Raw genomic sequence first — 26,146 nt, 5'->3', positions numbered from 1 at the left:
ATCTAAAATTGCCAATGTGGACAGGATGTTTTAAATTTTGTTGTTTGTGTTTGTCAAGGTTGTATTCTTCCAGATTACATAAAATTCATCCATATGAGGGATAGCCTTCCTATGAATATTCAGGACCATAGCCAGTGGAGCTAATGCTCTGTCCAGAAGGCATTGTTTCTGAATTACCATAATGAAATCAATGGTTCTAAGATGGGCAAACATCAAAGTGCAGCCCCGACCCAGCAGGAAAGCAGGCTTCTAAAGACCTGCTGCTTCCGATAAATATTGTTTTTAGGATGTTCTGTCTTATGGCTTCCATCATCACTTTACTCTAAATAAGTTTTGCCTAACGGGAGTCAGATAAGTGTTTTATACGGTATTACAAAAAGCACACATACAATATGGAATCTTTCGTTCCCCTTTCCATCAGTTAAATACAGATTTTACTCCATGCCATCCAGGTCCCTTGCATTGTACAGATACTGTATTTGCCAGGATTTCTAGTTAGATTGATTACAGTAGTTAATAAAAAGCTGATAAAACAAGAACAATACAAACCTGTTCAGTTCCGGAACTTCCCAGTATCGGTGACGTGTCCTACAAGCATCGGACTGCTGCATCTAATCATTGGCCTTAGTGGTGAGACCGGGGTCTACTGGAATAGACTACTAAGTCTGGTGAATGTAAAACGCAGGGAAGTAAATAGAGACCAGTGAGGACAACCTGAACTTGCACTGGAGCTGCACAGGTGAGCAGAGGTGTTATTATAATAGGGATAGGGGTTGCAATTGCGCTGGAGCCTAAGGGGGTCCAAAAAGTCTTTTTGCCCCATTTAAAAAAAAAATATTAATATTAAAGACCTGTGATAGTTGGAGATTTTGCATTGGGGCCCACAAACGTCAAGTTATACCACTAGAGGTGAGTATTGACTACAGACCTTCTATGCCCTTCTTTTCCCCCCTAATTGTTCCTCTGTAAATGGGGGCTCAGTCTGATGACGGAGCATCCTTGCACAAAATCTTCTTCTTTAGTACATAAAAGTTAGTGGCAAGTGATTGGCTTCCATGTCAACGCCACTTTTCGTCTTCTTTTAAAGGAATTTTCTAGTTTCAGGAAAACCACTGTACCAGGCTGCAACTTGTGTTCTAAGGCCGGGGTCACACTTGCGAGTTCAATGCGAGAAACTCACGCGAGTCTCTCGCATCAAGTCCCGGCACTGTCCCCGGCACTCGAGACTGGAGCGTTCAGCTGCATAGAAATACATGCAGCCACACGTTCCGGTCCCGAGTGCCGGACTTGATGCGAGATACTCGCACGAGTTTCTTGCATTGAACTCGCAAGTGTGACCCTGGCCTAAAAAACAAACTGTGCTTTGTAAATCCTCCCTGGGACCAGCGTTAAGTGTTGTGAATTCTGTTTTTGGCTCCCTCTGGTGGCTACTGGTGGTACTGGCTTACTTTTGTCTTTTGTTTCCAGTGCACCTGTTCCCATCAGGGTTTGGGAGTTTCCTATTTAGTTTGGCTTCTCAGTCATTCTAGTGCCGGCAATCAATGTTATCAGAGCACCTCTGTTGCTTGCTACCTGCTCCAAGTCTGCAATTCAGCTAAGTTGGATCTTTGGTATTTTTGTGTTTGTTTTGTCCAGCACGCATTTATACACTCTTGCTGCTGGAACCTCTAGTGATCTGAAATTACTACTCCGGTGTCATGAGTTGATATCGGAGTTAAAGTAATTTCAGGATGGCTGATTAGGGTTTTGAGGTGACCGCGAAGTCCTCTTTTGTATTTTCTGCTATCTAGTCAGAGGGCCTCTCTTTGCTGAACCTATATTCATACTGCGTACGTGTTTTCCTCTTACCTAACCGTTATTATATGTGGGGGGCTACTATCACTTTTGGGGTTTCCCTGGAGGCAAGTCAGGTCTGTGTATTCCTCTACTAGGGGTAGCTAGATCTCCGGCTGGTGCGAGACGTCTAGGGATAAAAACGTAGGCACGCCCCCCCGGCTACTGTTATTTGCGTGTTAGGTTCAGCATCGCGGTCATCTGAGTTACCATCTTCCTAGAGCTAGTCCGTTTTTGCCTAAGTCCCTGCCATTGGGAACCATGACAGTTAAGTCTCCGCCACAGCTCATTATGTCTTATTATCTACTTCACATCAACAGCCAATCAGTGAGCTACACAGCTCCTCCATGGTTGATGGCACTAGCTGCTTGGAACCTCAGTTATTAAAATTCCAAAATTTCAAAGGTACTAGAGATAGTCGGGATAGGACGTGGGTTTTATTCCATCCTTAAAATCACATAGTGAAACACAAAAATGAGGTGGACCATACAATATTTTGGCCCTAACAGGCCTTTTTCAGGCCAGAAATACAATAAAAATTACAGCCATTTTATTAAACGTTTGGCCCAAATTAAATGCCAGATCCTGTGCTTAGTGGAGGATCCTCTAGTGCTCCAAAGACATACTGATAGTGAATTTAGATTGTAAATCCCAATGGAAACAGTGATAGTAAATTCTGGAAAGAGCTGTCGAATATGATGGCGCTATATATTGTAAGTCAGCATAATAGATAACAATTGTAACAAATTAAATACATTAAATTAAAGAAATGTGGCTTCTTTATCTTCTCAGTGTCCCCTACAGATCCCTTTTTCTTTAGTTGGTGTGTGTGGGATAGGGACCTTATGTTGTGACCTAGCTGGAGACAGGATCCATGTAAGTGGACACATCCTTCATCCAACGCTCTAGGATATGTCTGGGTGAAATAAATAATGGGCAATATGTAAAAGAATACCTTTCAATGGGCAGGATGAGGAACTGATCCATGAGATACAGGAAACTGTTGGCTTGTTTATACAATGCAACTTACATTTTAGGTGGATTTTCTTGTGCGAAAAGGAAGGGGACAATTAACAATGGCAAGCTCATCTATCATTCCGATGTTCCTCTCTTGGGAATCCATCCTATCTTAAATCTCTTTTTTTTTATCTTTTGCATTTAGAAAAAAAAAACATAATTGAAGACAACTCTATTGAACCCAAGTGTGCGTAGGCTGCAGCTTCCTGCGGTGGAGAATAGCACTTGGCCTTAGATCTTCAATTATATTCCATGATTACACATCATGTTAGGAAGTGACCAAACTGTAGCGCAGTGTAACAGATGTATGACGACTGGGGTTTTGGCAATAACACTGAGAATGTGCCCTCTCTCCCCAGGGCTGACCCGGTGGATGAAATAGTAGATGTGTGTCTGACTGTAGGCACGCCTTCTACAAAGATCAACATTGGTACGCACTTTAGTCACCTTTTATACGCAGTGCCATTGACATTTACCAGAGAGGCCAGCCTGACAGCGCACTGCGTTACACCACTTGCTCTGCATGGTTTATCTAAGGAGACTCAGCAGAAAATTACACAGCCTAATTGTTTTCAGTCCGGAGAAATTTTCTTCCAGATACGTTAGCGGCTGCCAGGTAGCTGGACCTTTCTGTGAATGTGTCATTCGGATACCACATCATATGATCAACCACTGTCTCTGATAATAAGTGACAAGGAAACGTGAGGCTCAGTAGTCAGGCATAGCAAATTTCTTTACAGCACTCAACAAGCCTTTAAGACTATGTGCAGATCAAGTTTTTTTTTTTGAAGAGATCAAAAATCATGAGTTTTGTGAAGCGTTGAAAACCAAACGTTTTTCAAGCAGAGACTGCTTCATTAAACTCCTCTGTTTTGGAAAGGTTTTGAATGAGCTTTTTTCTTTTCCTATAGCATTTTCGATGAGTTTTTTTTTTTTACAGTTTTGAAGAGTGTTTTTTTCCTAATGCTTTTTTTTGCAACCTTTTGATAATTCGTAGTTTAAAGAAGTTTCCTCCAGGATCCTCTTCAAAGACTTGTCATGCACTTTCTTTTTTCTGCCATGTGTTTTTCAAAACTTCTTCAGGATAAAAAAAGAAACTAAAAAAAAAAAGTAGATTACCAATAAAAATGAAATGTAAAGCTATATGCCCAGAATGTGTCTGAAAAAGTGCAGCAAAAGTGCCCCATAAAATGAACAAAGTGGACAACAATGCCAAAACGAACATTGCTGTGCACTCGTTCCATCTTATGTCACTTCTTTTAACTGTTCAAGAATTTAGGAACTGGCAGAATTCATTAAAAGAAATGACATGCTCATTCTTTTGGGAAGGTTCTGCTGGAACGCCCTATGCTTTTTATAATGTACAGTTTAGAGTACGATTCACAAAAGCAACCAACAGAGTTTTTCCAAAGTGGCATCGCCCAAGAAAACTCAACGGCTGAGTTGGGGTCTAAAAGCCACCGTGTGCACGTACTCTTAGGGTTTTCCAAGAGTTTTTGAAGAGCTTTTTAGGAGGGTTTTGGAACTGATTTACTCCTAAAAACTCTTTAAAAAAAACAACAACTGAGTTAATGTAGCCTTACATTGGGCAATGATTGCCTGAACAATTCCATGTTTGAAGGATCATTCTCGATCACTGCCAACCAGTTCAGCAAGCAATCCGCATTGATTTGCTCAATTACCATTGATCATATTTTTTGTGTCATGGTAAAAATCATCGTTGATTGGCAATACATGCATCCACGTAAGTGGAATGTGCTGCTGACAATAATTTAAAGGGTTTCATAGGAACAATTGCCCAAAGAATCGTTCAAATGAAAACATTCTGATTGATGAAGATGAAATGGCAATTGCTGACAATTTATCTCCTTGTCTAAAACGACCCAAAAAAATTGATCATTTGTATCACTGTACATGGTGTCGGGTTCAACTCTCGCTATATATCAGTGGATGTGAAAGTGTTCTCATGAGCAGAAAACCTTGGTTTGAACTCAATGTTTTTTTCCCACTTCAATGAAAATTGTTTGATTCCCCTCATTGCCCATATTAAGTACCGTAAATGTTTATGATAACCAGATTTTCAATAGAATATGGTCAAAATTGTATTTGCAATGTTGCTTATCAGTTATCATAGCTCATGCTATGTGACCTGCCAAGTAAGGGTGTCCATATACACTACCGTTCAAAAGTTTAGGGTCACTTAGAAATGTCCTTATTTTTGAAAGAAAAGCACAGTTTTTTTTCCAATGAAGCTAACATTAAATGATTCAGAAATACACTATATACATTGTTAATGTGGTAAATGACTGTTCTAGCTGCAAATGTCTGGTTTGTAATGCAGTATCTTCATAGGTGTATAGATTCACATTTCCAACAACCATCACTCCAGTGTTCTTATGGTACTTTGTATTTGCCAACTGTGTAAGAAGGCTACTGGATGGTTAGAATACCCTTGAAAACCCTTGTGCAAGTATGTTAGCACAGCTGAAAACAGTTTGGCTGATTAGAGAACCTATAAACCTGACCTTCCTTTGAGCTAGTTGATAATCTGGAGCATTACATTTGTTGGTTCCATTAAACTCTCAAAATGGCCAGAAAAAAAGAACTTTCATGTGAAACTCGACAGTCTATTCTTGTTCGTAGAAATGAAGGCTATTGCATGTGAGAAATTGCCAAGAAACTGAAGATGTCCTACAACGGTGTGTCCTACTCCCTTCAGAGGAGAGCACAAACAGGCTCTAACCAGAGTAGAAAGAGAAGTGGGAGGCCCCGCTGCACAACTGAGCAACAAGACAAGTACAGTAGAGTCTGTAGTTTGAGAAATCGATGCCTCACAGGTCCTCAACTGGCAGCTTCATTAAATAGTACACGCAAAACGCCAGTGTCAACATCTACAGTGAAGAGGCGACTCCGGGATGCTGGCCTTCAGGGCAGAGTGGCAAAGAAAAAGCCATATCTGAGACTGGCTAATGAAAGGAAAAGATTAATATGTGCATACAGACATTGGACAGAGGAATATTGGAAAAAAGTGTTATGGACGGAATAATCCAAGTTTGAGGTGTTTGTATCACACAGAAGAACATTTGCGAGATGCAGAACAAATGAAAAGATGCTGGAAGAGTGTCTGACACCATCTGTCAAGCATGGTGGAGGTAATGTGATGGTCTGGGGTTGCTTTGGTGCTGGTAAAGTGGTAGATTTGTGCAAGGTAAAAGGGATTTAGAATAAGGAAGGCTATCACTCCATTTTGCAGCGCCATTCTATACCTTGTGGACAGCGCTTGATTGGAGCCAATTTCATCCTACAACAGGACAATGACCCAACGCACACCTCCAAATTATGCAAGAACTATTTAGGGAAGAAGCAGACAGCTGGTATTCTATCTGTTATGGAGTGGTCAGCGCAGTCACCAGATCTCAACCCCATTGAGCTGTTGTGGGAGCAGCCTGACTGTATGGTACGCAAAAGGTGCACATCAAGCCAAAGCAACTTATGGGAGGGGCTTCTGGAAGCATGGGGTGAAATTTCCCCAGATTGCCTCAGCAAATTAACTGCTAGAATGCCAACGGTCTGCTATGCTGTAATTGCTGCAAAAGGAGCATTCTTTGGCAAAAGCAAAGTTTGAAGGAGAAAATTATTATTTCAAATATAAATCTTTTTTTCGAACCTTGTCAATGTCTGGAATAGATTTTCAATTCATTTGGCAACTCATTTGATTATAAAAGTATGAATTTTCATGGAAAACACAAAATTGTCTGGGTGACCCTAAACTTTTGAACTGTAGTGTACATTTGACTAAAGTTGACAATATTAGGCTATTTCAATTGTAATGAACATTGACGGATGCAATGTAACACCGAACTAATGTTTAAGCCGACTAACCACAGAACCACATTGTCTGCCATGACGTTGACCTTGTTTTAAATTTTTGACAGTTGGACAAAAGAATTGTTGATCCAAAGATTTTTTTTTGTACAGATGTAGAATGGTGGGGCCAGGGCACATGGTCATGTTTCCTTCCCTGAGTACCTCGGTGCTGCTTCTCTGCGTCATCTAGAATCTCCCGGTACAGGAATGTATTCTGTACAGACGGTTCCACAATTAGTCACAGTTCGGCTTCACTTTAACTTCAACTTCTTTACTCAACACAGCATCATCCAGGGCACAATCATAACAATTGCCAACGCTTTCCCTTGCCTCTTCGCTCTGCTGCTAAGCCTGTTCCCGGGATGGATCATATCCTCCGGTCCCTAGTGTCCTCAATGTCCAGAATTTCTGCTTCTCGTGGGGGTATTCTCTGCCGTTTCGCGCCGGTCCTTAGAATAGTGGCCCATGCAAAAATCTGCCACATGCTGGATAACCTGCTCCCGTTCTGCTTTGCCTTCTTCCTCTAGTAATTGCAGTCCCACTAATACTGCACTGCTACCACTGCTGCTGCTGTACTCTCTTCTCGGCTCAGGCCCCCTGGATGCTTACTGCTGGGCCCACTCTTCTTGCCACATTGCGTGGTATGGTGTTGCCCTGGGCTAGCCAGCTACATGGTCCCAACTAACTAAAACCGGGAAGACCTCACTTACTTATCCCACCATGCCCCTGCTACAGTTAACTATTTGCTATCTCAACCTATAATGTAAATTCCCCACACTAGATAGTGGCCCATCTAGTGGCCAACCCGGGGTACTTCAGTTTCCCTATCAAACAGTAATTGCACAAACATAATAACATAAATGGTAATACGCGTCATTAGTAGTGATGAGCGAGTAAACTCGTTGTTTTCCCGAGCATGCTCGGGTGGTCTCCGAGTATTTGTAAGTGCTGGAGGTTGCCTGGTTGCTAGGGAATCCCCACATGTATTCAAGCTGTCTAGCAGCCGCAAGTCAAGCAGCTGCACCAACAAAAACTAAATCTCCCAGCACTCACAAATACTCGGAGACCACCCGAGCATGCTCGGGCAAACCCAAGCAACGAGTATACTCGCCCATCACTAGTCATTAGTGTAGCAGTACCAAAAATACAAGAGTGATAAAACACATAATAGTGTAGCAGTATCACATTATATAAGCATACATAAAATACATAAATACCACATCCCCTACACACAAATGACATTTATTGAAAAAATATTCACAGAAATATTATTCTGTCGTCTCATAGTGTCATTAAATATGTTTGGCCAATTTGAATGACTGTAAAGCCCTTTTAAATAATTGTTAGATGAATTATGGTTCAGCCGTCAATCATCTATCGTCACTAGACAGGAGCCCTGAAAACCACCTCTTTCTTGACAGTATCTTGACAGCCTCTGCGGCTCCTCTTTTGATTAGTTAGAAGGCCAGCTAATCAAAAGAGCCACAGATGCGATCAGGTAGAAGGTGGTTATCAGGACTCCTATCAGATTGACGTAGCTCCTATCAGATTGACGTAGCTGATGGACTGGAGCCTGCGAAAAGATTCACACAAACTCTAGAGAGTTTACATCACTGCAAAGTCCCAGGCAGTGGCGAAGAGCGGAGCAGCTGGGTCAGGCGTTGAAGAGGGGGTGGAGCTGGTCTGTCAGGGACTTGGCGTTGATTTAACATTGTAGTTCTAATGATGACTCATGCAGGGAAAAGAGACTTCCTGTTTCTACATAGCGCTTAGAAAGATTCAGCTAGTCAGTTTAATCACGTGATGTCATAGACCTAAATACAGAAAAATTAACTGAGTATAAAGGCAAAATGTGCAATTGTAAGTACACAGTGCTATATAAGATAATGACTGCAATATATTAAGAGGATAAACACTTTGTTGGGAGGAAGAGTGCTTTTTAACTAGGATATGTCCTAATCTGATGATTCAAGTAGTGAATCATCTCGGTACTCACTAATTAACCAAACTAAAGTGCAGCACTTTTTTTTCTGCACAATGACATTCTGACCATCTCCTGTTCAAGAATCTGCAACACTATACCGTTCAAGTGACTGGTGCGTCATTGAAGGTTCTGGCCCCAATGGTGGCTTGGAGCATTGCTATGAAGTAGCCAGAAAAATTTAAAAAGTTTGACCTCACCATTCTGCAGGGAGTCCTGACATTTCTCAGAAAGGGAAGCCATCGTTAATGGTGGGAAGATGCCTTCAAAGAAAACCAGTAATTTCTAATCATAGGAAAAGCGTAAATCCCCCTACTAAACAATAGCCATAGCTTTCATTCATTTTTAACATATTTATCTATAAAGTAGTACTATGAAAAGAAGAATTTTTCAGTTTTGGTGTCAGAATAATCCGGCTCTCCATACATGGCCTAATTCTCGGTAAGATTAGAAGATTTCACAAACACTGACGTAGTAATGCATTGGGGATAATGTTGGACTCTTCATTCATTAGGGTAAAGCTGCAGAGTACAGTGTTACATTGTATACCTCTCCAAACCCTTCCAGCCACAAAAGAACTGTCACACCCTTTACGCTTTTAGAAGAGGCCAAGTAGAGGACAGTGGAAATAAAGATTAAAGGCACCAGATGAGGGGAGGTTAAGCACAAAGACTGCTGACTTTTTCCAGGTCATACAGAGAATAATTGCCACTTACAGGATTTAAACAAATCTCTATTTTCCACGGGACTCGTGTAATACCCAACATCTGATTAATGGCCTTTAGCAAATAGAAGCCAAGATATATCTATTTCTGGATCGGAGCATTTTCGTAAGACCATGGTGGTCTTTTCACTCATCTACGATCCCAACGTTACAGTGACCAAAAGTATCTGTACAAGTCTTGGGGTCAATACCCAGACGTAAAAGTTTATGAGTTGTTTAAGTTGCTCAGCAGTAGTGTTCAGGGAGTCTGTGATGTGTTTATGTCCCATCTAATATCACTTCATCCATGCGAAAAGGGGTCTCGCTCCCAATTTTGACTTCAACAATTTAGTGAATATTATAACATTTCTGTCTGAGGTTCTATTACCCGTTAAAAGCAGGCCTCCGCTCACTATAGTATGTCCCTTAGCTGTGTTTCACATACTTTTCTATCATTTTGAAACATTAAAGGGTTCTCTGGATAGAATCCACAGTTTCAAACTTCATATAAGGGAACTTTTAGCTAATAGATGGACATCAACATTCCAGGACCTTTAATGATTAGCAAGAGACCATAATACTTAGTCTACTGCTGTGAGGAACCCAATATGTCCTTGCCTTACAAGCACAGCCCATTAATTTTTAATAACTACTGTAATACTTAATTTTCCCTCTAGGAGTGCTGCAGCGGAATTAAACCTTTATTACCAGATTCCAACCAAGAACTGATAAATAATTACTTGGGTCACTTGGCTCCTTTATCACGAGGATCGTTCCTGGTGAAAAGAGATTGTCCGAAATGATATGTAACAATTCTTATGTTTCCGATAATAAAACGGATTTCCTAATAATAAAGCAGTGTATATTTTTTTATAGTAGTAGGATTTCTAGTAGTCAAAGGGGCCGTAGCTCAAGACTGGCGTAGAACAAGCTTGCGCTATGGCAGTTTTTATAGAGTGCATGTGTAGAGAAAGAGAAATGCGGTAAATCCCAGGTACCGCCAACGTATCACAAGTCTTGAGAATAAAAAAACAGATTTATTCATGCGAGGTGTTTCGGAGTAGACTTAACTCCTTCTTCAGGCATAATTTGAATTATTGAAGAAGGAGTTAAATCTATTCCGAAACGCGTTGCATAGATAAATCTGTTTATTTATTCCCAAGACTTGATACCTTGGAAGCACCAGAGATTTACCACCCTACTCTTCCTCTCCACATATTTCGTTCTTCACCCACTGGGTGTGAGTCCAGTGGCTGGAGCAGCAGCTACACTCATTTTCACGCTGTTCTGCACACAGCCCGCTAAGGTGATCAACTAATCATCTTCCCATGTACGTATACGCTAACGATATTACGCAGTGAGCACCTATTTTTCTATTTGACAGAGCACATGGTGCCAAATTCATTACAAGGCGCCTCTACTAAGTGGTGTGTGCGCTGTGGCAGAGGCATTTCTAGTGTGAACAATGCCCACAGATTCGATGGAGGACACAGTCACCCCAACCCTGGCTCCTCCCCAGTTTTGTCCAAAAGTCACAACATTATTACAGCATAAAAGCTTTGATGAATCAGCGCCTTAGTATTTAATATTTTTCACAGCTACCTATTATATTTTATTAAGGTTTAAAGTGATATTCCCCTACATTAAAACTTAATGGTGCATGGGCCGAGGGTGGGGAATTTACACACCAGTGATGTTCCTCCACCCTGGAGGTTTCTTGGCTGCAGCCAATCAGTGCTGCTAATCTAGAAGTTGCAGACAGTTTTTTTCCCCAACCTGTGCCCATATGCTAATAGTTTTAAATGAGGGGAATACCCCTTTAATATCCAAATAATGACCCACAGTGACGGGTCATATTACATGTTATGTCAGCCATGGCTTAACCGAAAGTTTGTGTGAAAATCCAAAATAACAATAGGGTAGGAGCTATTGTGACCATTGCTAGCCACTGCTAGTTTTCCCCTAGAGGAAAACCCATTGATAGCGAATGCTAGGATGCACAATAAGGAGGCATTCCTAGTGGATGTTTGTTCGTTAAAAAATAAAAAGTTTCAGGAAATATTGGAATTTGGACACGGATTTACGGAAAGAGGGAGAACACCACACAACAATGCACGCCTTTCTATTATACTTTTCCTCTCCGGATTTTTGCTATAAATACCAATGTAAAATACTGACCAAATACTGAAAGTGTGAATATGGCCAAATTCAGGATGTAATGTATTTTTTAACAAATCAACTTGAAGCGTATCACATTTTTAAAACATTTTAAGAATTAACTTACCCTGTATTATTTTACATCAGTATTTCTAAGCCAAAACCAGGAATGGAACAATTAGAGGAAAAGTATAATAGAAATACGTCACCATTTTTGCATTTTTCACCCAGTCTTAGTATTGGCTTCCAAAAACAGTTGTAAAATACTAACCAAATACTGAACATGTGAATGTGGCCTTAAGGCCTGTCCCACATGTCCAGATAATTCCGGTACCGGAACAATCGATACCGGAGTTATCCGTGTCCGTGTGCTCATGTGGCACATCAGTGTGGCACACGTGCGGCAACTGTGTGCCGCCCGTGTGCCGACTGGGTACCACATGGACCGTGCAGGAGACCGCGCTAGAGATAAGTGCTGTCCCCTGCATCTGGTGCTGAAGCCACCATTCATTTCTTCTTTCCAGCAGCGTTCGCTGGAGAGAAGATATGAAAAATCTTTTTTTTTCTTGTGTTTAAAATAAAGATCCCTGTCACCACCCCCCTCCCACCACCTGTGCGCCCGCCCACTGGAAATAAAATACTCACCCGGCTCCCTCGCTGCTTCCTCTCAGTGCCACTGCTTCTTTGTGTATGAGCGGTCACGTGGTACCGCTCATTACAGTGATGAATATGTGGCTCCACCCCTATGGGAGGTGGAGCCGCATATTCATCACTGTAATAAGCGGCACCACGTGATGGTCTGAACTGTCAATCATCAGGAGCCCACTGCAAGCTGGAGAGAACATGAGACAACCCCTTTGAGAAATGTATATGTATACTTTTGATGTACCATAATTATATTGTGGTACTGTATTAACTAGAAAAATTAATGTAAATATTTTTATGCCTAAAAATTATTTTAGGAGCGATACCAATTATTATTGTCACCAACTAATTATTGCTTCAACTTCTGATGGTCAGAAGTGTACAAAGATCTTTCTGTATGTGGCTGCCTTTTCAATATACCACATTTTGATTGATTTATTGTGGCCTTTTATGATATCTATACACAGTAAATATCCCCAGTGGTGTTCACAACAATCTCCCAGGCTGCAGGTCATTTCAATAAAAAAATACTCTACATCTGATGGCTGGAAAAAGGCCAATTCAACCTGTCATTCTCCAGCTGCAGCTCTATTATTCTAGTACTGTCTGCACGTTGGAATTCATTTTGGAATGTACAAATATCTGTAGCCTTTTATTATATAATTGCAGGCCTGACATATGTCAAAGGGCTCGTGAACGCGTCGTATGAGTTTCATCAGTAATTTTCATCAGAGTTTGGTCGAAGTTTCATCAGTTGTTTTTTTATGAGATAAAAAAAAATCTCTAAAACTTCGCTTATCTATCAGTCCATGATGGCATCCGAGTGCCATCTGGTTTTATCACGGACCCATAGACTTTCATTGCTGAATTTGATCCGACACTTGAATCATCATGGAACACGCCTCCGCGATTTTGCATGGACCACTTCACCTGCAAAAAATCACATCGCTGAGTTGAACTGTGCAATAGACTATGTACAAGTACTGTTTGCGAAAAACAAGAATAGCAGTCGTACGTGAAACATTTGAATGGGCCCTAAGGTTTTGGGATCATTAGCGGAGCTCTCGCCAGTCTTAATGAAGCGCTCGCTGGAGTACACTGATCTGATTCATTAAGCGGCGTTCTCCAGTGTGCACCGCCACCAGAAATGTATATCAGCGACGTGGTGGTGTGCAATTATGTGCGTGTAACTTATGATGAATTCGACAGGTGGGTGTGACCACACCCAATCACACCCATGTCCCGCCCCTGCTACACCCATTTGGCAAAGCTGTCTGGGACTGGTGTGAAGATGCCAAAAATTCACAGTATTTTTTGTGCCACATGCTGAGTAGCCCCTAAATATTCTGACTTATTATGGTGTTCACACCAGATGTCTGGTGTAAGCAACTTAGAGTTGAGCAAATTTTTCAATATTCGGTTCGGAGTACGATCGCCTGTGAATATTGTATTTGCAAAATTCGCCGAACACAGCCGAACATCATTGGAGTCAATGGGAGTAGAAATCAGTGGATATGTTCAGAATCAATCGCCAAACATAAATTCTGAACGAATAGAGAAACAATATGACACGAATATGGCAAATTCGGATTTGGCGATAGTTTCTGAACATATTCGCTCAACTCTAATCAATGAATCACCCCCTATGTGTACAGTTGTTTTGACATCGTTCTTGCGGTGGCTCCACCATTGTCATCTGTCACTCTATTTTGTGAATTCTAGGCAGTAGTCGGCTTCCAATCTGAACCCTGATATGTTTAACCCCTTTCTGACGTCGGACGGGATAGTACGTCCGACGTCAGTATCCCCGCTTTGAGGTGGGCTCCGGCGGTAAGCCCACCTCAAAGCTGCGACATGTCAGCTGTCTTCAACAGCTGACATGTGCACACAATAGGTGAGGGCGGAATCGCGATCCGCCCGCCCCTATTAACCAGTTAAATGCCACTGTCAAACTCTGACAGCGACATTTAACGCATGCTTCCGGCCATCAGGCCGGAAATATGTGCACCGCTGACCCCCGTCACATGATCGGGGTCATCGGTGCATCGGCATGATAACCAGAGGTCTCCTTGAGACCTCTATGTTTGTTGATGCTGGATTGCTATGAGCGCCACCCCGATCTGAGCTTCGCTTCTATGTAGCAGAGCCGATCAGGCTATGCCAGCTTCTAGCCTCCCATGGAGATTATTAAAACATGCCAAAAGTAAAAAAAAAAAGAAGTGATTAAAAATATAAAAATAATAAAATAAACATAAAAGTTCAAATCACCCCCCTTTCGCCCCATTCAAAATAAATAAAATAAAAATAAGATCAAACCTACACATATTTGGTATTGCCACGTTCAGAATCGCCCAATCTATCAATAACAAAAAGGATTAACCTGATCACTAAACAACGTAGCGAGAAAAAAAGTAAAAATGCCAGAATTACGTTGTTTTGGTCGCCGCGACATTGCATTAAAATACAACAAGGGCGATCAAAAGCTCGTATCTGCACAAAAATGGTATCATTAAAAACGTCAGCTCGGCCGGCAAAAAATAAGCCCTCACCCAACCCAAGATCACGAAAAATGGAGATGCTATGGGTCTCGGAAAATGGCGCAATTTTTTTAAATTTTTTTTAGCAAACTTTGGAATTTTTTTTCACCACTTAGATAAAAAATAACCTAGACATGTTTGGTGTCTATGAACTCATAATGACCTGGTGAATCATAATAACAGGTCAGTTTTAGCATTTAGTGAACCTAGCAAAAAAGCCAAACAAAAAACAAGTGTGAGATTGCTCTGTTTTTGCAATTTCACCTCACTTGGAATTTTTTTCCAGTTTTCTGTTAGGCTGGTTTCACACTTGCGTTTTGATTTGCAGCATTTTTACAGAAAAAACGCGTTTGGCCGCGTTTAACAACGCATGCGTTTTTTTGCTGCATGCGTTTGGTCGCAGAAATGCAACATGTAGTAATTTCTAGAGGCGTTTTTTTGCGGCAAAAAAACGTATTGCTGTCTTGTTTTAAGCACATGCATTTGCTTGCGTTAAAAAGCATGTGTTTTTATAGAAAAAAACAAGAATACACACTTATAAGCCACCCCCCACCATCAAGGTGATAAAAGGGATCCAAACCCTAACCCTAACCCTGACAAGCCACCCCCCACCATCAAGGTGATAAAGGGATCCTAACCCTACCCCTAACCCTAACCCTACCCCTAACCCTAACCATGACAAGCCACCCCCCACCATCAAGGTGATAAAGGGATCCAAACCCTAACCCTAACCCTACCCCTAACCCTAGGGATCCAAACCCTAACCCTACCCCTAACCCTAACCCTAAACCTAACCCTAGGGATCCTAACCCTATCCCTAACCCTAACCCTAGCTATTTCTATTTATAGTGGGTTTTCTAGTTGATTTTGATGATTGGCAGCTGTCACACACTTCTCAGCATGCGTTTCAAAAACGCAAACGCATGAAAAAACGCATGTAAATGCGTCAAAATGCCGCGTTTTTTTACCCAATGCAAAAACGCATGCGTCTAAAAAACGCAGCGTTTAAACGCGTTTACATGCGTTTTTTCACCACCTGCGTTTTTTTAAAAAACGCTGCAGATCAAAACGCAAGTGTAAAACCAGCCTTACATGACATGGTAAAAACAATGGTATCGTTCAAAAGTACAACTCGTCCTGCAAATAATAAGCCCTCACATGGCCATATGGATGGAAAAATGAAAAAAAGTTATGGCTCTGGGAAGAAGGGGAGCGAAAAACAAAAACGAAAAAAAGCTCCGGTCATAAAGGGGTTAAAAGAAGTGCCGTCAGATGGAACATATGCAATTTTTTTTATATTGCAATGCATTATGTTCATTTTGTGGGCCGCCTCTGTGGTGCTTTTTCAGGTGGAATCTGGGTTGAAATCACCTGAAAAAGCCTTTTGTATGATTCAGTGTGAACACTCATAGTTTTCCCTGTGGTGGTGAATAAATTGGCACTTAGAGCCAGGTTCTCTTCCAGATTACTGCTGATTGAAAGCAAAAAGAAACCCTTTAATCAGTTTACTATGGATACTGAAGGAGATAAGCACCTGAAGGATTCCTTTGCTGCTACTTATCCGCCCACACTAATTTAACCTTTCCTGTGACCTTGAGATAAATGTTTTGTCTGCCGGCTTATTATGAAAAGTAAGGAAATATTGCAGGGCACGGCATAACAAGTCCTATACGGCTGTCAGATCGAATTCTACTGTTGTACGATTTCCTCTAGTTCCAAAAGGTGTCACTGTAAGGCAAGGATAATCCGCGGATCTTCCACATCATCTGTAAAGATACCAGAAGAGCAGAAAGAGAAAACGAGATTCAAAGGCTTTTATCTGACGGTCCGATTGTGCCCAATTACTGTAGACTGGAGAGAGCCAGACCTTATCACTTACATAGACTATAATGCTTTCTATCTGACATCTGTATTTTATAAGCGTACGGCGCACATCACAGAACTTGTTCCTCTGGGCTGTAGACCATGGTTCTGTGCGTGATTAGCAGCAGTGGAGAGATAAGGAGACCAGTAATTCTCTGCATAAGGGGCTATTATACCGCCGTGCTATAATATACACCATGTCTCCTATTTGTCTAGGTAATTTCTGGGAAGTAAAGGTAAGTAAATCAATTTTAATGGTAGGATTTAGGGAGCGTTCTATATGGTTGTGGTTATAGTTTTCTAGAAGACCTCAGCTGGGACATCTTGTAGTCTTTAAAGAGTCTGTCAACACGAAATGACTGTTCAAACCAAGCACAGGTGCTTGGGGTAACCCTTGGCGTGGCCAAACCGTTCCGATCACCGTCCCACCAACTTGTTTCGCATCCATCTCTGTTCTCCTCTTCTTTGATTGACAGCTCTGATTTTGCAAGGGCCAAAGGTGGGGGTGGAAAACAAGTAGGTGGGAAGGTGCACCGAACTGTTTGGCCATGCCAAGGTTACATTGAGCAGCCGTGCTTGGTTTGAACAGTCATTTTGTTCCGACAGACGCTATTTTATTAAATAGCTTCTGTCGGAACAAAATGACTGATGGGCTCCTTTTAATGCTGGGGTCACACTTGCGAGTGTGATGCGAGAAACTCGCACCAGTCTCTCTCCTCAATACCCGGCACTCGGGACAAGAGTGTGCGGCTGCATGTATTTCTATGCAGCCGCACACTCCAGTCCCGAGTGCCGGTGGCAGTGCCGGGTATTGATGCGAGAGACTTGTGCGAGTTTCTCGCATCACACTCGCAAGTGAGACCCCGGCCTAAAAGTAAATGTCCAAGTTTTACGTTACAGTGTGCATACTTGCCAACTTTTTCAAGCAGTTTTTGGGTGGATATTGCATGCTCAATACTCTGCCTAAATCACCTTGAAAGAAGGTATGAAGAAGAATGAGCTCACATAAGAGTGCTTGGACATCACAAATATCTAGAAGCCTCCTAATGAACCTCTGAAAGATGGGGAAATGCATAGAGGCGAAACGGCATATGGAATCAACATTACGATAAGTGAGATTTTGTTACATATGGCAATACTCAGGACATGTAGCCTGTTATACCTAATTATGACTTTCATATTGTAACATATCATCATGTTTACTGCATGACCCGTTATTGGTTCCGAGATCTGTTGAGTATCAGTTTTTTTAAACAAATCATTTGGGGCAGTCTTTCTTTTTTACTTACTTCCTTATGGTCATACAAAGGATTTGAGATGATTTGCTTTTGTCCTTTTCTTGGGGCTTCACTGTTGTATGTAGAATATCCCTGGTATAAGATAGGGTTTTCCAGGGTGAATGAGGGTGAGTCTACGTTGAGTGGGGGCACCACCTGGTTGTCCTAGGGTGACAACCTCCGCGGCAAGGTAGGGAAAGTTTACAGTGCATTAATAGGGAGAGTGTCCCTTTTTAGGATATTTAAACTTTTATTCTTATGAATAAAGAATTCACATGTGCAGTGGTTGGTTGTTTTTCAATGATCTAGGAAAGATTTAGCTTTAATGGTCATTTTTTTGGTGAGAATTATGGTATTCGTAGTAGAGTAGTGACTGGTGCCAGTGGTGGCGGTAATGTTTCTGCTGCTGCTAGCGCCTCTCACATTCTTAGCCGTGCTATGGTTTGTTTCTTTTACACTACTTCATCCATTGCTACTTTTTCGTTTTCCATATTTTTTAACATTTGATAATCCTTTGAGCCCCAAATATTCAACCCTTAGCAAAAAGGACATAAGAGGAAATTCCAGGTAGGTACGTAACCATCCAGAAAGCAAAATTTGGCAGCAGGCTGCATTATATGTGTGGCTTGTACAGTGATCAAATTAAACTAGTAAAACCGGTGTGCAAAAAACAGACATGTACATGTCACTGTTCATCTTATACAGATTTTATTTTTAAGAATATGCAACCCATAAATTATATGACAAGAAATGCTGGGTAAGTGCATGTTATAAAAAAAAATCAACACCTGCAACAGGGTGCTGTATTGGTGTGGCATGTACAGCTGTAAAAATTGATTAGTAAAACAGATGTGCAAAAAAAAAAAGTGCTTGCAACACGCACACGTTGACCTAGACAGCCGCAGTTAAATTTCTGGATTTTGGGGAATTTTCTTTAAGATTGGCAAAAAAAAACAATTATTCCCCCGTCAGAAAAAGAATTGTACAAAAAACTCGGGACGGTCACTTTTGACAAGCAAGCGCCCTATTTCTGACTAACACTGATTTTAGTTTTTTTCTCTAAAAAAATATTGTGCTGCCTTGTTGCTGCTCTCTAGTGCATTATGAATGAAGAAGAAAATGTGCAATTATAATTCAAATGCCATGACAGATGACTGACAGCTAGATCATATCACGGATCATTCACAGTCAGTCTGGCACTGCTGCTGGCACCTCTCCTATCTCTTTTTCCTTCTATCAGTTGAATCTTTGGATTATTCACAGCTACTATTCTCATCTTCTTTTGTGCTGCAGTTGTTCAACACATTACTGTCTAAAGTATTTGTCCAACGTTTTAAGGTTTTCTCCTATTTCTGTTGCTGAGCTGAGAGCTCTGACATCCTATCACTCTTAAATCACCCTTTGAATCTTAATCCATAAATATTACATTTGAGACTGTAACCAATAGAGAATCAGGATATTAAAGCCTCACCCCCTAGGATCACCCATGATTGTCTCCAAAATGGTCACTACTAAGCATGGTTGTGTATATGACCACTCTTAAGATTCTGGTTTGTGGGACAATCGTGGGAAAATTCATTAGCAAGCATGCTAGAGACTTTCACATTACATTTGATGGAAAGTTTTCTAAGCTTGCTCCGTTATCTGTGCAGAGGTAATTGTGCAGAGAGGGGGAGGATCTGAGCTCTTGTGAATGGTGGATCCTGTGTTATCATTAATAATGACATGACTAAAAATGACCTAATGACTATTGTAATTCTATTAACCAGCTCGTTGGTCAGTATGAAAACTGCATGATTTTAAGATTATATAAATTGCATAAAAGATAATAAAAAATAAAAATGTTAAAAAAAGTTTGATATAAATAATGTGTGACTTAGGGAATATATGAAGCTACAATATAGCAATGTCCAAGACCCCTAGTTAAAGAAACCCCTACAATGATAACTATTACTGTTTTTTTTGATGAGTGATAGTTATAGCATTCACAGTGTGTGGTCAATGTGATTAATTTGAGTGAAGCTGTTCTGCTACCCCTCCGAAGAGGCAAGAAACTAAAGCAAAAATTCTCTTGTAACCAAGTACAGATTTCGTTACTTAAAAAGTGTGCAAGGTGAGATAACACTTTCTGGTCTCTTCTCATAAAACGCCCCAGCTGAGATTTCTGGTATGTTGCACCTGGCTTGTAAACCCATCTCCTTTGTTAGCTGTTCAAATAAAAAATATTCTAGATGTGCCTGTAAAGTTCTAAAAAGAAAACTTTATAATACGATCCATAATTTCGAGGGCTCTTATCTCTGTTTTTACAATAATCGTTGAGTCGTCTCATGATTTTGAAGCGAAACATAATGATCGAAAGACCTCATTTTCTTAAGTGTGTTTACTTAACACTTACACGGAGCATTTTACAGGGATGTGGGTTCTACAACAAAGCATTTGTAAAAGGCTTTACACTCCGAACACTTTTTTTCCATGAGTTTTTAATCCTGCAATTGGTTAACTCCAAATATTGGCTGCAATTATAAACATCTTTCCGCATTTAGACATCTTACAAGATGTTCTTTCATAAAGACATTTATTCTGAGCTTGAAACTGAATATGAAAATACATAATTGTGAACTCCTATATTGCCATGTGTGTTATCGCGTGCCTTTCCTTTGTGCTCTAATACAATTAACCTATCTCTATCTACCACCCTACCCGTACTCGCTGTTCCAATAATGACCTAAGATTAACATAGTCTACAATGCGAACCTCTCACTCCCATCTACAAGACTTCACTTGTGCTGCACCAGTTCTCTGGATTTCTCTACCCAATACAATCTGAATAATTCCCAGCATCCACAATTTTAAATGTGTCTAAAATAATCCCTCTTTATACTGGCCTATCAAGTCACCTCAGTAATCTTTCTGTTCCCCGTTTTTCCTTTCTAATTTTTGCTCAGAATCTGGTCCCTCCTATCATCTGCTTTCGCACCCTCCATGCACTCAGTAGCACTTTGAATCTACAAATAAAGATACTGGCTGATGACTGGTTCATGCACCGTTATTTGAATGCTCCTATTTGTTGTATTGATGGGCGGACCATGCAGTACAAGCACTATTTTACCTTTTGTGTCTCCCCAATTTCCTTGTAGGTAAGCTTTCAAGCAGGACCATCACTCATCGTGGTGTTGCTGAATTATGTGTTCCTTTGTAATGTTTTATTTTGTTTGATTATGTCCTCTCTAAGTTGTAAAGTGCTGCGGAATAGAAATACATTTTTACTATTACAATCTTGTTTTTGTAGTGTGGGAGGAGACCAGATTAACTGGAGGAAACCCAAGCAAGCAAAGGAAGGGCATAGTTTCCTCATGCATATTAGACTAGTATCATCTAAACATGCCGGTATCGTTGGGTTTGTCCAACAGTCTAATGTGTGTGGGCCGCAAACAATTGATTGCTGGGGAAGTTGTGGATCTAGCATGTCCAGTTTCAGACTGCCGATCCTTTAGTTCAACCAGAGATAAGTCACCACCTGACATATCTGACAGCAGCTGTCACAGGTTTACTGTGACAGAGAGGAGCCAGAAGACCTCAGCATCTTATTTCTCCTACTCATGCACTGCATAGAAGCACTTCACCTTCTTATTAAACTGTGTAAATGTCTTTAGGCTGTGCAGGGGTTAATTGCTCAGTTGAGAGCTCTTGGAGCTTAGGCTTTCAGCTGTGCACTGTTGGCCACTCCCATCCCCTATGTAACCTGGGTCCTGACTAACACACATAGTCAGAGCTAGCTTATGCTGCATGGTTAGAAGGATAGGTGTGAGTTTGATAATCCCCTTTCTTGTCCTACTTTTGTTTAACCCTATCCTTCACTCCTCAGTGTATACCTCTGTTATATGTGAGTGTATGTTTGGTATTTTCCTTTATCCCTGTTCGTGTTACCTTGTTAGTCTGGTTGGTGTACTATGGTGCACTACTAATCCCCTCTTTCCTGGGTGGGGGATGGGTACAGACGGAGGGCAGATCCAGGAGCTAAGGCAAGGTATGTGGCCCCGACATCTTCACCTTAAGAGGTAGCACAGAGGAACAGGGTGAGCTAGGGTGCCCCCTAGTGTTGGGGACAGGGAAGGATCCCCTGATCCTGGGTCACCTGATAACAGTCATGACAGCAGCTCTCAAATAGAAAACATAGGAGCACTTGGCCAAACAAGCACTCCTATATATGAGACAGCTGGCCTAGGTGAACCATTATTTGTCCAACAGCCATGTAACGTGTATGGCAGGCTGTGCAAAGCTCTTGCCCTGGAATGCTGCAAAACAACAGTGCTAACCATGGGGGATTTTAGGACAGTCCTTTTCAGTTTAGTTACTTACTTTCACACAGTTGACACGATCTGGCAAGATGTTGTGTCTTAATGACTGTTTCAAAATATGCATTTAATATTAGCACAATACTACATAATAGGGAATTTCTGTGCCACTTTGTGGGCTGTCATGTGCATGTTCTTCTATATTTTGCGTGCCTTTTTATTTTGGAGATTAGCACAAATGATGGAAGAAGACACTATGACTGTGTAACTATGGATGTAATTATGTAAGGTTTCTAAGACAGAAGGAGTGAGGAGTAAAATATTGTTTTTGAGAAGCTTAAAAAAAATCATCCTAGCAGTAGGAAATGTGGTAAAAAAATTTAAAAAATAACCAATACTCTTATATTCCCCTCTAGTACAACGCCAATGCTCCAGTGTTCTTCTTGTTCTTTGTTTACTTCCTGACAATGATGACTTCATCTACATCTACTCAGCGGCCACAGCCAATCACCGACCTCAATGGTCGTGTGCGGTATATGTTAACATCATCAACACTTAAGCCAGTGATTGGTTGCAGCAGTCACGTGAATGTTTGGCACATCATCACTTCAGCACAGTAAACAAAGACCAAATGGGACCACCGGAGCGTCGGCACTGGAGTGGCGCTGGTTTGTAACAGATGATTATTGGTTATTTTTTCATTTGATCACATTCCTTACTGCTAAGATAACTTTATAAACATGCAGGCAGAAAATCCATTAAAAATTTTGTGCATATTTATCAGGATGGATGATTGTGTGGCAAAAGCAGAACACCATAGGCTTGACAATAGTTGATTTATTGTTGTAGCTCTGGAATACAAACTGTGTCGTACTCATACACACGATATCACACATGGGTTCTCACCTATCTTCTTTACCAAACATAATTGATGCATATAACATTGGTTAAAATTTAAAAATGTACTTTGTTTCCAACAATGATCTTCACAATTGATTTGACTCCCAACCAAGGAAACATGTTTAAAGTTGGTATCTTCACATAAACTACCATTGTTGTACCATTTTTATTTCCAAAATGAAAGTGATAAGGATTTTATTTTTCCTGGAAACTGTCTTCGATATGAAATTCACTGTGTCCCTACAAGACTACAGAATATGTCAACGCTTTCAAGTAAACATATTTATACTTTTATTATAATTTTAATTCCTTAATGTTGGAAAGCGGAATTTATCAGTAGTGAAAACATTCCATACTAAATAATTGAATTTAAATCACGTGTCTTCATTCCACACCGAAAAGTTGATATTGGCATAATTCTTTTTTTTTAGACTCCAAATTAATCGAGAGACTCATAAGAACTTATCGTATATACTAGATATATCAGTCAGATTATTCACTTACAAGAGGATTTTACAGCCAGTTTATAGCTTGATTGTTGTCAAGATTTTCATCCATCCAGAACAACAGATTTTGGCTACTTGCTGCCATTGGTTACCCCTTTTTTGTGTTACGCAAGATTAAGTCAAGAACTGACTGCAGACAGGTATCTGAAATGCTATGAGACATGTTGAATTTTTATGACCCTTGTTGGGAAGACCAATACATGAATTATTCCTGCCAAACGATAAATGTGTATCCAATCAGTAGAACCCTTGCCTGGCCGAGGTCACAATATTGGCAAATTACTTTTTTTTTTCTTTTTTTTGCATTGACATACTTTCAAAGACCAACTATGAACATAACTTTAAAAAGAATGAATTAGCACTGAAAAAAGTTACAAATTCAATTTTATAGACAAATAATAATATTTAAAAATTCAAATTTAAAACATGGGGAACTTTATACATAAGAAAAATGTTTATGGAAATGCATACGATATGGGTATAATATATGAGGTCAGTATTATAGTCTATAATGATTAAATGGCTGTGCAAAAAAAAAAAAGAGAATTGAAAGAAGTAAATAGAATACAATGATCTGCAAATAAGTTATATACATCCACAAACTAGTTGTATAGAATATAGCAAACAAAAATAGTAAAAGACTAATTCAATACAATTTTCAAATGGAAATATACCATATGTAAAAAGAGACTGACCAAAAAGTAAAAGCTCCCGACGTACGTTTCGCCTTGGCTTTCTCAAGGAGTTCACAAGTCATTCAGAAAGTGTCCATGTGAAATTTCTAGTTTATTGCCAACACAATTATCCAAGACATGCCCACATAAAGTCATAAGCCAAATTTGCAGAAAGCTAAAATAGTATATTTTTTAACATTCGAAAGGAAGCTGGATATTCTAGATGAAACTATGATGCTACCATGAGAAAATGCAAATGCCAATCTAATTTTGAGCCATAGTCATATTCAAACCTGTAGGTGTTTCATGGCAGCAGGAGTAATCACTAAATCGGAACGTCACCAATGGTTACCGTTTTTTTTTGTGGAAACGATAGAATTTAGGAATGAAAGTAACAATTTGGAGTTTCGTATGAAGCTGGTTCATTATAATTTCCTGCAATGTAAATTAAAGCAAAACACATACTATATACATTGCTACAGTTCAAAAACTTATTAAAGAAACTTGTCAATGTTTTTACTTAATTTACTGCTCATCGGCTCTTTAAGGCTAGTTACAATGAATAGTGTCCCGAGAGATGGTCAGCTGTAGAGTCTTCTCCTTTGAAGGTAATTCTAAGCGATTCTGTCCAGCTTTCTTAGGTATGCTCTGATGTAGAAGGTTAATTGGAAATCTCTTTGGTAATTGCCAAAAGAAAAAAAAAAATCTAATTACTTTTTCTTTCTTTAGATGGATGATCTCATGAATGCTCTTGAAAAGACAAGACAGGAGCTGGATTCCACCAAAGCTCGTCTTTCCTCAACTCAACAATCACTTGCTGACAAGGAAGCACACCTGAACAATTTGATGATAGACCGTCGAAAACAACTTGAAGAAATCCTGGAGATGAAGTAAGGATATCATTTATTTCAGCTTTATTGTACAGTTCTAACCAGTTTGACAAATGACTTTATACAGGTGCGATTACGACCATTAAATTGCAGTAGTTTTTTCTGTAGGTAAGCATTTTTTTTTATATTTACAGTATATACTGCCATTTTTTTAATCTGAATGTCTTATGGGATGGTCTATAAATACGAGGAAAAAATAAAAAATGTCATCATCCATTGTTACGGCTCAAATAAGCGCTGATTTGAGCAATATTTCAATCTTGCATGGAAAATTGCAACATAGAATAAACCTGTGTTTCAAAGATTTTATCCTTCTTAAACCCTTCTGATACTTTCTCGTTCATGTAATACAATAAATTAGAACAGCAAAAAAATGTAAATTAGTAGTGTCTCGGTTGTAAAAATAGTCACTATTGCTACTTTTTAAAAAATAGCTGCCCCGCAAGCCAATTTCGGATCCTTCAAAAAGAATCTGCCACTACATTTTCAAACCAAATCTTACAATATGATATAAGGCTAGGGACCCTGATACCAGCGATGTCACTTACTGGGCTGCTTGATTTAGTTTTGATAATCTCCTGCTAATAACCAAGTGATTTCATCACTAGAGGACTAGTTAACCTACTACCAGGTAGTCCTCCTTATTTATGATCTCTGTATAACCCCTCCCCTACACCACTGATTGGCAGCTTTCTGCCTATACACAGTGTACACAAAAAGCAGCCAATCACTGGTGTGGGTGGGGTTATACAGAGCTCATTATTCAGGGCACTGGTAGATCTACAGCAGATAAAAGTGATTTTATTAAAACTGCAGCAAACAGCCCAGAAAGTGATACATCTGCCCTTAGATGGGGTAGTAAAAACTTGGTGACAGATTCCCTTTAATGAGCCTTGTACCATAACCAGGAGTGCTATCCAGACTAGGCACCCATCTATAGACATCTGTTTAGGAAAGTTTCCCTTTTTTTTTAGTACACATTAGGGTTTTATCTGGCTGAA

General features: G+C 40.2%; 1 protein-coding gene across 3 annotated transcripts in view; it reads left to right on the top strand.

The window, feature by feature from the left end:
* Positions 1 to 26,146, top strand: part of ERC2 (ELKS/RAB6-interacting/CAST family member 2) — a 1,115,226-nt gene that overhangs the window by 511,380 nt on the left and 577,700 nt on the right. For all 3 annotated transcript variants that reach the window (XM_077278496.1, XM_077278495.1, XM_077278494.1), the window contains one exon: positions 24,985 to 25,145. In XM_077278496.1, coding sequence (XP_077134611.1) covers positions 24,985 to 25,145 — 161 coding nt within the window. The remainder of the gene's footprint in view (positions 1 to 24,984; positions 25,146 to 26,146) is intronic.

Source organism: Ranitomeya variabilis, chromosome 8, assembly GCF_051348905.1.
Source record: "Ranitomeya variabilis isolate aRanVar5 chromosome 8, aRanVar5.hap1, whole genome shotgun sequence".
In the NCBI taxonomy this organism is placed as follows: Eukaryota; Metazoa; Chordata; class Amphibia; order Anura; family Dendrobatidae; genus Ranitomeya; species Ranitomeya variabilis.
The sequence above is the reverse complement of the archived record's forward strand: the minus strand, read 5'-3'. Positions and strand labels throughout refer to the sequence as shown.